This window comes from Physeter macrocephalus, chromosome 13 (genome assembly GCF_002837175.3).
Source record: "Physeter macrocephalus isolate SW-GA chromosome 13, ASM283717v5, whole genome shotgun sequence".
Lineage (NCBI taxonomy): Eukaryota > Metazoa > Chordata > Mammalia > Artiodactyla > Physeteridae > Physeter > Physeter macrocephalus.
In genome coordinates, this window is record NC_041226.1 from 5,782,195 (window position 1) to 5,797,869 (window position 15,675).

Here is a 15,675-nt window from a genome sequence, read left to right on the forward strand (position 1 = left end):
AGGCCCGCGTACCGCAAAAAAAAAAAAAAAAAAAAAAAAGAGAGATAAGGGGTATCACAGCCATAGGAAATACAAGGAAGAGCCGTTTTTTTGGGGGGGAGAGAGATAAATTAGGAGTTTGGGATTAACATATACACACTACTGTATGTAAAATAGGTAAACAACAAGGACCTATTGTATAGCACGGGGAACTGGACTCAATATCTTGTAATAACCTATAATAGAAAAGAATCTGAAAAAGAATAGATATGTATGTATGTATGTATAAATGAATCACTGTGCTGTACACTTGAAACTAACCCAACATTGTAAATTAACTATACTTCAATTAAAAAAAAAAAAGAGAGTTCTTTTTTTGTTTTCCAAAGAGAAACTTGACTGCAGTTGGACAAATCCCCAGGAAAATAAGATTTTCCTTCAGCATTCATCATTGGGCTATTTCTGCATCTATTTTTGAAAACTTAAATCAACATACCTATAGGTAGTGTTTTCCTGTTTTTAAGGGGTTTTACTTCCTCAGTCATCTGCAATCGGGCTGAGAGAGACTCCGTGTACCAATAGCATGTACCCTCAAATAGGAAGTAACAATCCGGTGACTCAGAAAATGCCACACTCAAACTGATACGATTCTTTCCACTTTTCGTGCGGTGGGTTACACCATCTGAACTGATTAAAGAGCTGTTACTGTGTCCTCACATCTGCTGTTCGCTTTCTCGTCTTCGATGCCAACGTCACGGCACATAAACTTATCATACAAAACCGCTCTTCTCGAGGGCAACCAGAGGGCTGTGCTGAGAATGATGATGTGTCCCGGGCTGAGTTTGCTCACCTGTACCCGTCATCGAGGCCACTTTGCTCACAAGGAAATGATTTTCGAGAGAAGGTCCACGTACATCTGATTTGTGGGTATGCTTTAAACCTGACAGAAAAACAAAACTCTTCATACTGGTCAATTTCATAATCTTCACTTGATTTGGAAGCGTTTATAAATCCCTTTTCTGTTAAAAAAAATGCATTTATAAGTTAGATAATGAGATTCATATGGAGGAAATATACTGAGAGGATAAATAAATTTTTATTCAACAGTTTTATGCAAGAAAACTCAGATTTGATAGTTTAACAAGAAACGCAGGAGTCCTGTCCCCATTTATAAGCCTGAGCATGTCACCTTCTGATTCCTCTCAGAACTGGATGCAAATAATTGACACTCTTCCCAAAGAAATGTATAAATAAACCTATAGATTTTGCTGACAAGTTCAAGGGGTTGAAGGGCTTCCCCCAGCCTGGCCAACCATGGACACAGAAGGACCCACTGACAATCCCTGTCCTCAGCCAGAACGGCCCCCTCGTGACACATCCCACATAAAATAACCTCAGGTCACAAATAGAATAGTCTAGCCAGAGATATTCACAAGGTTTCCCTATGGAACACTTGCTTATTAGTTTAATAAGAGAATCCCTTCATTTCTTAGCGTTTTCATTGATGGCTGAAGGCTGCCACCTACTCCGAGATTACGTAAAGCGTGATTATTGTCAGATCCTACAGAGCCCACCCAAACTTCCATGCATCTAAGTGCGTGTCCCACCCTCTCAGCCATTGCTCTCTACCCTTGAGAGGCAGTTCTCAGGTAGTTCTTAGAACAAGTGCTTAATAAGGGTCGAGTTTGTGTCTGGTTCTCTGCCAGGTCTGGGACTATAGGATAGAAGGGATTATTCCTGTCCTTAGGAAACTTCCAGCCTACTGGAAGACAAAAATCCACAAACAGAGGGTCACATTACAACGTGCTGCCTGCAAAGACAGTGGCATTCGAGCGGGCTCGGTTTAACCAGAAAAGGAAAGGAAGGGGCAGCTTGTACTTACAAAACTCCCCTAATTCAGTTTCTTTCTCAGCTTTTTGATACTAACATTATACTGAAAGCAGAATTTGCAGTACCTACCCTACATTCCACACTAAAACAACTAAAAACATGAGTACAGGTTACATGCGCAGCCCGCATTACCTAGGATGGTGACCAAAGCTGATTTACTGGGATGCTCTGAAGAGGAACAAGTGTAATAGCCAGTGTCGTTTCTTCCCACTGATGATACAAAAGCAAACAGAATCCGTATCATAGTTCTGTTTGTGGAATAGGTACTCATCTCAAAGTAGCTGCCCTAGATTTTAATAAAACAGAGTTTGAATGGAGTGATTTCCACCTGGACCCTTGGTTCATTTTTCTGCATTTTCAGGATGCAAGCTCATCCTCTCACCTCTTCCAGTGCTTTATTCTCTAATTCCCAGCTGAGCCCGAATCCGTGGTTTACATGAACAGCTTTGCACCTTATCCATAAGGGTTCCCCTACTTTAAGAAATAATTGTGGCGGTGTGGTCTGAGGAGTTTGGTTTAGATCTAGAAGATGAAAACAGCCCGGGTAAGAAAACAAGTGATTTTTTTTCCTCATCGCAAAATATACCCTGAACATTCTGCAGAACAAAGATTTTGATGGCATCTCAAATGTTACCAACCATCTCAAAATAAAAGTCTTTCAGAGACTGACAAGGCTCTTATGAAGAAATGGGCACTCACAGAAATCTAAATATTACACTGGAAATGGCCTGAAGGAGCTATAGAATTTTTGAAACTGAGTAAGGACCTAAGGGGTGATGATTAGTCCCAGCTCATCTCTAAGGAAAAGTCACTGAAAACAGAACGACATGATACTACGGTCTTACCAATAGTGAAGAGTTTCGTACATTCCCTGCCCAGCTCATTTCTTGCACAGCACCTTATGTCTGTTCCAAATAACTCATGGAGTACACTTGCCTCCTTTGTAATGACAGCTGGACTTTCTCCTTTACAGCTGCAATTAAAAAATAAATGTCAGTACCTTTTTTTTTTTTTTTTTTAGATTCCATATATATGGGTTAGCATATGGTATTTGTTTTTCTCTTTCTGACTTACTTCACTCTGTGTGACAGATTTTGGTGCTTTGCGATGACATGTAGGGGTGGCATAGGGAGGATGGGTGGGAGGTTCAGGAGGGAGGGTATATGGGGACATGTGTATGCATATGGTTGATTCACTTTGGTGTACAACAGAAACTAACACAGTAATTGTGAAGCAATTATACTCCAGTAAAGATCTATTAAAAAAAATAAATAGCAGTTGACTAAACATCTTTTAAAATTACAAATGAATGTTCAGGAGAAGAACCAGATTAAAGGTTCTAGATTTTAAGAGCCTGATATGAAAGCAAAGACAGGAGCAGGTCACAAGGCAAACCAACTCACAACTAGTTAGTAATTCCTCATCTCACCCAACTAGAATAACACTCGAGAGAGTCACATAATAAAACAGTTTAAAAGGCTTTGTGTTTGGTGACCTCTTGGTTGTTAAAGAGAGAGAAAGAATGGAAGAATGGAGAAAAGACAGAAAAGGGGGAAAAGAGAAAATGGAGAAAAGGAAAAGCATGATTAGGTTTTAATACAGCTTAACAAGGTGTAGGTATGCTTTCTTCGAAGCTCTGAAGAGGACAGCCAGTGAGAGGGAGAGAGGCCGCAGTTGCAAATGTCCCCGGAGTCCCCGGAGCTCCCAGAGGAGAGGGCAGCGTCACTTGAGGGCTGTCAGCCACACCTCGGGATTTCTTCTCTTTATCACTTTAGTCAAATGTATTCTCGTCTTTGTTTATGCATTACTCCTGGAGTTTTTATTTTTTTAATTATAACACAACAATAACTATGTTTATTTTGGAAAATCCAGAAAAACCCAAAGAAAAGAATATTAAATTGCCCATATTCCTACCACCATGAGATAACAACGGTTACTATTTTGCTGTGTGTAGCTCTCTGATCTTTTTCTTTTCTGTGCACATGTGACACATATATCTATAGGTAATCTCTTTTTCTTGTTCGTTTAAAATTTGGGATCCCGCTCATATTATTTGGTAACCCGATTTTTCACTTTTCCTCCTTCTCTTTAGTTCCATTCTTCAATAAAAGTTGTTTAGTAAATTTTAATTAGTTCAAGTGGCATGAACCGTTACTTTGTGAACACTTAGCTATGACACATGAAAAACAAAAGTAAACGTTTATATGGTACTTACTATCTGCCAGGCACTGTTCTATGCGCTTCACATGTAGCAGTTCACTTACTCATCAGAGCGATTGTATTAAGGAAAGGACAGCTCACACCCCCATTCTTCTTCTTTTTTTTTTTTAAAGAAGATGTTGGGGGTGGGAGTTTATTAATTAATTAATTAATTTTGGCTGTGTTGGGTCTTCGTTTCTGTGCGTGGGCTTTCTCTAGTTGTGGCAAGCGGGGGCCACTCTTCATCGCGGTGCGCGGGCCTCTCACTGCCGCGGCCTCTCCCGTCGCGGAGCACAGGCTCCAGACGCGCAGGCTCAGTAGTTGTGGCTCACGGGCCTAGTTGCTCCGCGGCATGTGGGATCTTCCCGGACCAGGGCTCGAACCCGTGTCCCCTGCATTAGCAGGCAGATTCTCAACCACTGCGCCACCAGGGAAGCCCACCCCCATTCTTCTGATGAGGCAGGGAGGGGTTAAGTAACTCGCCCAAGGCCACACAGGTATAAGCAGAGCAGGGTTCAAACCCAGGCAGATTCTACATCCCTAAACAATCATATTAAACTGCTCTTCCAGAGTAAACATCATAATCACAAATTAAACATTTATTCACAGGGGATTTCTTACTTATAGGGAATTATACACTAAAATCTGGACCTTTCTTTTTCCCCAACCAAATGCTCAGGCAGTCGACAATCGTGTAACTTAAAAGGGCTTTTATTCGTGTCATGTGATATCCAGGGAGGGTCCTACAGGTCGGTGACGTGACAGATGAGGAGCTCCAAAGGGCTGCTCACTAAGATGTCCCCCACCATCCTCCCTGGGAAGCCCACACCAATCATTCTTTAAAAAGCCAGGGCTTCCCTGGTGGCGCAGTGGTTGGGAGTCCGCCTGCCGCTGCAGGGGACACGGGTTCGTGCCCCGGTCCGGGAGGATCCCACGTGCCGCGGAGCGGCTGGGCCCGTGAGCCATGGCCGCTGGGCCTGAGCGTCCGGAGCCTGTGCTCTGCCATGGGAGAGGCCACAACAGTGAGAGGGTCGCATACTGCAAAAAAAAAAAAAAAAAAAAAGCCAACGTTTCCTGTTAACAGGGTGATAAATTGTACAGACGGTATGATGTCAACTATATTAGAAAGAGACCGAAAAAGTAAAGTCATAATAGCAGTTCTCTCTCCACATGTCATACCTGTCACTCTGTGAATCGCAGAACACCCATTCCACGGTTGGTTCTGGAATGCTCTCCGAGATGCAGACCAGGGCATCCTGATTTTCCATTTTTCTAAAGTAAGGTCTCCTTAACGTGTAAAGCAGTGTATCTAAAGCATCATAAATTATTAACGTTTTAATATTAAAAATGTTTCATATTATAAACATTAAAAAAAATAACTGTCTTAGCAGCCTCCTCAAAAGAATCCTGCACCATTAAGAAAAGTTAACCTTTTGTGCCGTAGCGGTGTCTTCTGCCCCACCCCCAATATATATAATAACATATCCCTCCTCACCAGTATATTAAATTCAACTCTGGCTGAAATGCTAACTTTAGCATTTATTCTCGTAGCTAATGTCTTTGGGTATTTCATGAATCCAAAGACAACTAAAGTTTAGTGGAGTGAAGCCATGTAAAAACACAAATATCAATATGCATGGGAAAAAGAAAAGTAGAAATAACATAAAGTTTATAACACATACTTTTATATCGTTTAAGACCCAACTTTCTTCCCATAATTTTATCTAGAACTAGGCAGACATATAGTAGGATGGAGGTAGGATTGGAACAGAATTGAGAGGCCTGGTTTAGCCTCCTATTCACATTGGACCCTCACACCTCTCCCCTCGCCCCTTCTCCCCCTCCCCCTCCCTTAACATATGACCCCTTAGGGACAGGAGTTCACGACCTCCCAGAGTCGATCCTCCCATTTTTCAACAAACTTTTTTTTTTTTCCAAAGAAAGTTTCCCATGCTAAATTTCAATCTTCCTCCTTATAATAAATCCTGTTTTAAAATAGTATCTAATGCTTTATATATATGTATATACATAGCAAAGAATATATGAAGCGTTAATTTTGAAGCATAATAATAAAAACGAATACCCATGGACCCATGCTCAACTTACTATCCAGAATAGTAATAAATATCTTTGAATCTATTTTTGTGCTGCTTCTCCTTGTCTCTCAAGCCTAGGTTAACTTTATCCTGAATTTTCTGTGTATCATTAACATACTTTTACACATATTTCACCACACAGATGTGTGGCCCTAAACAATATATTGGTTTGTTTTGTTCGTTTTTGAGCTTCAACATATGGCCTCACTCAATATGCAGTCTTTCACAACTTCAGTTTTTCATCCAACCTTATGTTTTTAAGATTCATCCATGGTTTTGCATGTAGCTATGCTTAATTCATTTTGCTACCACTACATTATGTTCTATTGGTGGATATATCACAATCTATTAGTCCATTTTCTTGCAGTGGACATTTGGGTTGTTTCCTGTATTTTGTATCCCCAACAATGGTGCTGTGAACGTTCTGTGCATTCCTAGTGAGGCAGGTGTGTAAGTTTCTTTACAATATACCTAGGAGTGCAACTGCTGGTCCATATAGTGTGGGCACTTCTGCCTTACACATAATGACAATTTGTTTTCAACAATCTCCTGGGTATAAAATGGTATCTCATTGTGGCCTGAACTTGCATGTCTCAGTTATTAATTTAATATGTCTACTGACAATAGTGAAATGCCCACTCATGTCTTTTGTTCATTTTTCTACTGGTTTTTTTCTTATTGATTTATAGAAGTTCTTTACCTACTATGACTATTCATCCTTTGTTGATTATGTGACTTCCAACATCTTTTCCCATTTTCTGGTAGTTTTTACTTTCTCTCCCTGTAATTGCTGACCATTGGTCCCAATTCTACCCTCTAGAGCAATTTGTTTTTTAAAGTGAAGTTTGTTGCCACATGAAAATCCTTCACGTATTTAAAATCAAATGTGGAGGTCAAGGGATATCATTATCATCGAAGGCATTTTAACTAGTTAGCCCAGGTTTCCTGACTCACGCCAGAAGGGTTTCCTCTACGTTACACTGCAATCAATCTTCTTCTCTCCTCAAAAATGTTTCCTTCTCTCTGCTAAACATTCTTAATTCCCTCAGCTGCTCCTAATTCAAGGAATTCTAAGATCTTCACTATTCTGGTTGCTCTGTTTTGTCAATATTCATCTGAAAAAAACTGTAGAACTGAAAATAGTAATTTTCCATTAATTTCCTTAACCCAGACATTACATTTTCGTGAACGCTGCCAAGGTTCAGATTTCCTTTTTTAGCAACCATGCCATACTGTTGGTTAATAGTGAACTTGTGGTTCACTAAACCCTTTCCTCTTTTTCACGTTGACTGTTGCCAAGTCTACCCCACCTGATTTTTTTGAACCTCACCACCCAGCAGCACCGTTAAAAACAGTTACAAGTTACTTGAATGATTGTTGTGCTATTTTTACATTGTAAATCTTAAGTGAAAAGAAGTTACCCTAAATAAAGAGAGCAGATGCCCATCTATTTTATACAAATTCAAGTATAAACACTTGACAAAAAAAAAAAAAGGGAGAGAGAGCAAGAAATCTCTTATTCTCTTCCAACCTGAGGATTTACTGTCCCACAGAGGTGGGTCGGGGACTGGGGAGAGGACAGGGAAGAAGACCAAAATCAGAGAGAAACAAGAGGTACCTCTTGACTTTTGACCTTCTAGGGCTCTGGTCCTATAAATATCAGAGTAATTGAAGGGCTTTTCAAAACAAATGTTGACCGATTTGGACTTGGCCGGGTTTTTGCCTGACAGGCTGACTTTGGAACCTAACACCCCGTCCCCAGCCCTGGTCAGATGACACTTGTGGGAATCGAAACGGCCACGAGTGCTCTTCCGTTCGCGGCTCTGAGCGCGAGACCCAGTACAGCGTGGCCCAGGGTGTGGGCCTGGCCACGCTCGGCCTCGGGCTGTCGTGCCCGTTTCCACACCTCTCAGCAAGCCGTTCACCTGCGATGGTGGGTGCAGAACAGCCTCGGCCAAGGGGAGCCGTGGTTCCCCCTGAGCCCCGCACCTCTGTGGGCTGGACCCACGTGCACCACGGCCTCCGCCTGGCAAGACACACCAAGGCTTAGCCCGGGAGTTTGCTTGAAAATGGATAAACCCAGAGTTTCTGGAGCACTGCCCTGGCCCCTAAAGGCGGCGGGACCCATGTGAACGCCTCCACCTCTAGTCCCCATTTGTCATGTGGGGTAAAGCAGCCAGCGGGTGCAGGGCTGAGTCCGCACAACCGCAGACCTGCGCGTAAGTGGGTGGAAAGAAGGAGAAGCCAGGAGACACGCAGACGGTGGTTCAGCCAACTGCACAGCTGCTTCCTTGGGTGAGAACTTCCGCGTTGTTCCTGATGGTTTGCGTAGCGATCTGGTGTTTGTATGAACACAGGAGCCGCCAGGTCCATGTGGTTATTTAAATGGAACTTTTAATTGATTAAAATGAAATAAAATGAAAACTCTGGTCACGCTGTGGCCACATTTCAAGTGTTCACCAGCCACATGTGGCCAGTGGCTACCTTACTGGACAGAGCAGACAGAGACGTTCTCATCGCCTCAGACCGCTCTGTTGGATAGCTCCAAGCTCTTGCAATCCTGTGAGGTGTGTGTGGGTATCCCCATTTCACAGATCGGAACACTGAGGCTCAGAGAGACTATGTGACCTGCCCAAGGTGGTCGTATCAGATCCAGAATAAGAACTCAGGTCTTCTGACTCCACGGTCAAAATGCTTTCCACTTCTTCCCTGTCATCCATCTGTCGCTGAAAAAAAACAGGGAGCTGGAAAATAGAGGATGCCCTGGGTTCTGAAGAGCACTCGCTCTCACCACCCATGGGTCACATCAGGATCTCAACAGGTGACGGGGTGGTTGAAGTGAGTTCAATTAATTCAACTATGTATTGAGGGAAACCCGGTTCATGTGTCTGGGGAAGCTGGTAAGAGCTCCTGGGTTCTAACTGCCCCTTTAGAATACTGAGAATACCTAGTAGCAAACGGCACTTACTTCTTATACTCACTGTAAACAATACTGTGTAATTGGTAGCTTCACTCTGAATAAAAAGTAGGTATTCTCCAGCTTGGGTGTCTGTCATTTTCAAAATGACCATGGAGACAACTCCTCTGAAACACAAGAAAGAGAACTGGTTAATCTGGAAAATGTGTGAAACAAAAGCCCTCGAATTTCACACTGAGTCAGAAGGTGGTTGGGCGGCTCTGGTCCACCTTGGTGGAGAACACAGCTCCTGTGCTGTGCACGCAGCCTGGGCCTCGTTAGCTTCACCTTGACCTTCATCCAGTCCCTCCCTTGGGAGTGAGCATCTTTACCTCATGCTGCCCAAGCCCCTGGGAGGGAAAACTCCTACCAAAAACGCATAGACCTGGTGGGACGCCCTCCTTGGCAGCGGTGGACCATTCCCACCAATGACAAACCTCCCTCCACAGGCATATCTGCCAGCCACCCGGCCACCAGCCTCCGTGCCCCATGGCAGAACCAGATGACGGTACAAGCAAGACTCACTGACATCAAGAACAGTCCGTTTTGTGCCCCCCTCCCACCCCCTCTAGAGGAAAGAATTCAAACAAAATCAGACACAAAGCATTTTCCTATGAGGTAGTAATAACACTGATCTATCACAGAGGAGAGATGTCTCAACGTGAGTATATCTAACTTTTCAGATACTTGGTAAAGATAAATTTGGCTAGGGGCGCTCTCTTCAAAGAAACAACTTTGATGTGTGTTTGGTGATATCTGTCCTCCTTAGAGCTTAGAATACTCTCTAGCAGTCTGCTGAGTAGCGTTGGATTTAAATGGACACTTTCTGACATTTAGACGTTACTGCTCAACACTTGGCACCAGTTGGGAGAGTCTGTGCAGAATCTCAGGCCCCGTCCACACCTACTGAATCGAAATCTGCATTTGAACAAGATCCCAGGCGAACCAAGGGCACAGGATATTGGAACAGCCCTGATTTAGAGCTCCAAGCTGCATGGTTCCAGAGTACTTGTGCTTGCGTTCATATAGGCAGTAAATTAGTAAGAAGTATATGTATTTTCTGCTTATGCAGGTACCTTGGGGATGTGCTTTCTTTCTCGGAACCTTCACTCTCCTGGTATCGTGTGAGAACTCTTGGGCATACCATACAAAACTCTAAGACGGTTATCAAAGCTTAGGTGTGCAATCTGTCTGGCTATGAGTCTAAGCCCAGATTTAATTTCTGTAACTCTTTACTATGCAGAAGTTGCTAAAAATGTTTTGGTACTAAGTTAACTAATCCACATAAGACCTATGATTTTGGCTGCCTGTCCTAGAAGAAAAAGGCAACCTCTCAGCAGAGTAAAAAGAACCCTACTTTTTTATTTTGCTTTCTTTGGCCTCAATCTAACAAGAACTGTTGTGGCATCAGATTTTAATAAGATTACCAGAACATTTCTTTAAGCCAAAATTCTTAATAGAAGATTGCCTTTGGTTTAACCCCAAGATAAAAGTAAGCAAAAAAGAGAAGTGAGTAATATGGCCTCAAAAGAGGAAAGGAAAATGAATGTGCTCTAAGTTTTAGAACCAAACTTCAGAATTATAGCTACTGTCCTGAAAATTACTTAAACATTGGTTTGATCTTAAAGACACAAATGTGAATACTTGGTACAAGTCAGTCACAGATGTTCTCCTGTGTCTCAATCAGGTGGCATGGAACCCCCTTTGGGTCATTGAGGGGCCATTTCCTGCATTGCTCCTAGAAAGACAGTGGCTCTTCTACAGCTTCGGGGCACCTGAGCACCCCAAGAATTAGAGAATAAAGCACCTTAGAATTAGTAAGTGGGGGGGTTCCCTGGTGGCACAGTGGTTGAGAATCCGCCTGCCGACGCAGGGGACGCGGGTTCGTGCCCCGGTCCGGGAAGATCCCACGTGCCGTGGAGCGGCTGGGCCCATGAGGCGTGGCCGCTGAGCCTGTGCTCCGCAATGGGAGAGGCCACAACAGTGAGAGGCCCGCGTACCGAAAAAAAAAAAAAACCGCAAAAAAAAAAAAAAAAAAAAAAAAAAAAAAAAAGAATTAGTAAGTGGGCATTTCAATGGCCTGTGCCCCTTGCTTCCTGCCCGACCTGGTCTCAGACAGCAGGGTTCTCAGTCAGCCCAGGGTTAGATACAGGCTTGGTGGTCAATCTACAAACCTTGGCCACGATATCTTTCTGGATGGTGAGACCAACGTTCCCCATATACAGATCAATTTCTTACTAAAATGTTTTGTGGGTATCACATATCATTGCAATTCTGCTCATCATACTGTGAAACAAACTAGGTAAAGCCAAGGGTTCTTCCCCAAGGATTTCCCAGAAAGAAGCTTCTCACTGCTTTAACTAGTAAGCTCCTTGTTACTTTAACCAGAATGGAATGAAAACTTCCTAAGTTTTTACCTTTAAGACAAAATCCAGTTTAAAAAACAAGCCATCTTTAAAATCCCAAATACTCTTCACTATTTGTTCTACATTTTGCCAGTTATCACTGCTTTCTTAGGCCCTAACTATACCTATACATCTGTGTATAAGTTTTTAAATGAATAGACTTTATTTTTTAGAGCAATTGTAGGTTTATGGAAAAATTAAGGAGGAAAAACCAAGTGAGCAGAAAGTAGAGATCCTGCATACACCCTCGCCCCACTCCCACCCCTCACACACAGCTTTTCTATTAGTAACATCTGGCATAGGTGTGGTGTATTCGTTACAACTGATGAACCAATACTGGTATTAACTAAAGTCCACAGTTTACACTGGGGTTCACCTTTCGTGTCGTTTGTCCTATGGGTTCTGACCGCTGTAAAAGGTCATGTATCCATACCTTAGCTATTTTTTAGTTTATTTTATTTCACTGGAAATAAGAGTTACAGTGAACATGTACAGAGACTGGAAAAGAAACTCTAAATGAAGCACGAAAGTCTCTGTATGGCAAGAAACTATTCCTCCAAAAATTCTTCTGGCTGCACACTGCCCCGCCCCCTGCTTTTACCTGTTTTGTAAATCGAAGTGTGGCTGGCAATTCAGGGAGCTGTGTTTAAAGACCCAGAGGCAGGAAATGTTCCCCGGGGTGGTGACCAGCACTTGCAGTGTGATGGATGCAGCCACGTCCACCTCCACGGCGGCCGCTTCATAGACTGCCTCTGTGCTCTCAGGCCTCAAGGCACAGCCCAGGTCTTCCCGGGATTCTGATGCCTATGCCAGAGACGAAATAATGTGAATTTACTACAAGTGCATGTTTAATGCATCTTCTTCTTAGCTAGAAGCTTTATCAAATAAACACCTGCTGACATATGGCACACAACAGCCAAGCACATCATAACCCACTGAGGATCATACATCTGACCAAAATGCCTATAAATTACAAGTCTCTAAAGGAAAGACAGATAATTTTAGGCTGCCTTTCTAAAATGTTTTATAGACTGTTACGGGTTGAATTGTGTGCCCCCCAAATTCTTTTTTTTTTTTTTTTTTTGGCCGTGCCATGTGGCGTGCGGGATCTTAGCTCCCTGACCAGGAATCGAACCCGTGCCCCCTGCAGTGGAAGCGCGGAGTCCTAACCACTGGGCCGCCAGGGAAGTCCCCCAAATTCATACGTTGAAGTCCTAACCCCCATTACCCCAGAATGTGACCTTATTCAGAACCGGGCCTTTACAGAGGTGATCCAGTCAAAATGAGGCCATTAGGGTGGGTTCTAATCTTATGACTGATGTCCTTATAAGAAGAGGAAATTTGGAGAAGACAAGCACACAGGGAGAACGCCCTGTGAACATAAAGATGGCCATACAAGCCAAGGAGAGAGGCCTGGGACAGATCCTTCCCTCACAGCCTCAGAAGGAACCAAGCCTGATGACATCTAGATTTTAGACTTCTAGCCTCCAGAACTATGAAACAATAAATTTCCGTGGTTTAACTCACCCAGTCTGAGACTTTGTTATGGCAGCCCTCACAATCACAAACTAATATACAGATAATAATCATAAAATTAAAGTGCATAGATATAGGGAACTCCATGGTGTCCAGTGGTTAGGACTCCGTGTTTTCACTGCTGGGGGCCCGGGTTCGATCCCTGGTCAGGGAACTAAGATTCCAAAGCCGCGTGGCTCGGCCAAAGAAAAACAAAAAAAGAATACATAGGTGTATGTTTTTGTGATTATTAGTATGCAGATAAGCATCTACATAGTAATAGTAAATTAGTATCTGTGTTAGAGGGAACTTAAAAACTAAAATATTGGGGTGGCCAAAAAGTTCATTCAGGTTTTTCCATAAGATGTTACAGACAAACCCACACTCTGTGGCCAGCCCAGTATCTTCTGGGCAGACATTCCCATAGGCTCATTGCCACCATCACACCCCTTGCCTGCTTTAAATAACTGAGATATATTGAGAGGACGGTGTGCTAGCAACTTCTGCTGCTGGACCCCTCACCTCCTACCCCCTGACACATAGTGTAGCCCTCACACGTGTGTACGCGCGCGCGCGCGCGCACACACACACACACACACACACACACACACACACACACACAAGCTTCTGCAGGTGAAGAGCAGGGAAGGGTAGCTCTTCTGCTACTGACCATGAGCCATATTTCTGATTTTATTTGTTCATTTCTTCAGTTAGTATCTGGTGAGTTATTTAGTCAGTATCTGATAAGTGCTAGACCACCTGCTGGGTGCAATGGGACTAAGGGAAAAAAGAGACTGACCTTGTCCTTGAGTTTTGACTCTAATAGGAAGAAATAACTAAAAGTGAAATATGACGTGCCCCATAAACAGATACCGACTACTCTGAAAGGTGCATTTAAGTGCTCTGGACCTTCTGAGGAGAGAGAGGTGACTTCCAGGCTGGGATAGTGGGGGAGGGAATGCTTCACTGGAGTACAGTAATAGAGCTGGATCTTAAAAGAGGGACATAAAGTAAAAACAAACAGGGACTTCCCTGGTGGCACAGTGGTTAAGAATCCACCTGCCAATGCAGGCGACACGGGTTCGAGCGCTGGTCCGGGAAGATCCCACATGCCGCAGAGCAACTAAGCCCGTGCGCCGCAAGTACTGAAGCCCGTGCACTCTAGGGCCCGTGCTCCACAACAAGAGAAGCCACTGCAATGAGAAGCCTGTGCACCGTAACGAAGAGTAGCCCCTGCTCACCACAACTAGAGGAAGCCCGAGTGCAGCAACGAAGACCTAATACAGCCAAAAATAAATAAAATTTTTTAAAAATTGAGTTATTAAAAAAGAAGTAAAAAACAAAAACCTGACATGCTAGAAGAAAATATTTGCAATGCGTATTACAGATAAAGGAAATAAAGGGCTAATATCCCTAATATGTAAATAATTTTTTTAGGGAATTCCCTGGCGGTCCAGTGCTAGGACTCCACGTTCTCACTGCCCAGGGCCCAGGTTTAATCCCTATGCAGGGAACTAAGATCCTGTAATCCGCACAACGTGGCCAAAAAAAGGAAAAAATAATTTTTTTTTAACATTGAGGGACACAGGAGCCAAAAGGCAGTAGAAAAATGGGAAAAAGAGGGACTTCCCTGATGGTCCAGTGGATAAGACTCCATGCTCCCAATGCAGGGGGCCGGGGTTTGATCCCTGGTCGGAAAACTAGATTCCACATGCCGCAACTAAGAAGTCCGCATGCCACGACTAAAGATCCCGCATGCTGCAATGAAGATCCCCCATGCTGCAATTAAGACCTGGTGCAGCCGAAATAAATAAATAGATAATAATAATAATAAAAATAAAAGCCAGCGTCCGTACAGCAGCCTGGAAGGCCCTACCTCATTCAGACCCCATCTCTCCTACTTCAGCCCTTATGCTTTCCCTTCATTTACTTCTTTCAGATGACAGCAGCCTTCCTGACATTCCTCAGACTCCCACAGCCCCAGAAGTCCCGCCTTCGATCTTTGCACTTGGTTTTCCCTCAACTGCGGATGTTTATCCCAGAATTCACATGGCTCATTCCTCACTTCCTTCTGTGTCTGTTCGAAGTTTGTGCTGACCACCCTGAGGCAGCACCCTCCTCACCGCATCACTCTTATCCGTGTGCTTTGTTTTCATTTCTTTATTGACCTTCTATTTAGAGTTTTATAGGATTCCATTTATAATTTAAAATTGATTACATATTGAAATGATAACATTTTGAATATATTGGGTTAATGAAAACAGATTATAAAAACTAATTGTTTCTATTATATTACTTTTTTCAGTGTGCCTACTAGAAAATTTAAAATTACATATGTGGCTTGCATTTGTGGCTCACGTTCATTTCTCTTGGACAGCGCTGGCTTAGACCAATGATACTTTACTTGAATCATGGGGAGAAGGGGTGCTGGCTCGTATAAAATTAGTATAAAATTGGGGTTCTGCAAGTATTAAAGAGGTGGGTAATGGCAGTTGGAGGGCAATTAGCAGTGTTGGCTACCTGGGAGTAGGTGTTTGGAATGTGGGTTTTGGAGCTGAATAAGCAATCACAACCTAGTTCCACTATTTATCAGCAGATGACAGCTCTGAGCCTCAGTTTCCTCATCTATAAAATG

At 43.2% G+C, this 15,675-nt stretch overlaps 1 protein-coding gene across 3 annotated transcripts in view; it reads right to left on the reverse strand.

The window, feature by feature from the left end:
• Positions 1-15,675, reverse strand: part of FLT3 (fms related receptor tyrosine kinase 3) — a 116,735-nt gene that overhangs the window by 32,301 nt on the left and 68,759 nt on the right. For 2 of the 3 annotated variants that reach the window (XM_055089564.1, XM_055089563.1), the window contains 7 exons: positions 12,127-12,329; positions 9,133-9,248; positions 5,248-5,377; positions 2,715-2,842; positions 2,252-2,391; positions 2,002-2,155; positions 830-998 (listed from right to left, as the gene is read on the reverse strand). In XM_055089564.1, coding sequence (XP_054945539.1) covers positions 830-998; positions 2,002-2,155; positions 2,252-2,391; positions 2,715-2,842; positions 5,248-5,377; positions 9,133-9,248; positions 12,127-12,329 — 1,040 coding nt within the window. The remainder of the gene's footprint in view (positions 1-829; positions 999-2,001; positions 2,156-2,251; positions 2,392-2,714; positions 2,843-5,247; positions 5,378-9,132; positions 9,249-12,126; positions 12,330-15,675) is intronic. The other variant, XM_055089565.1, reaches the window with a different exon arrangement.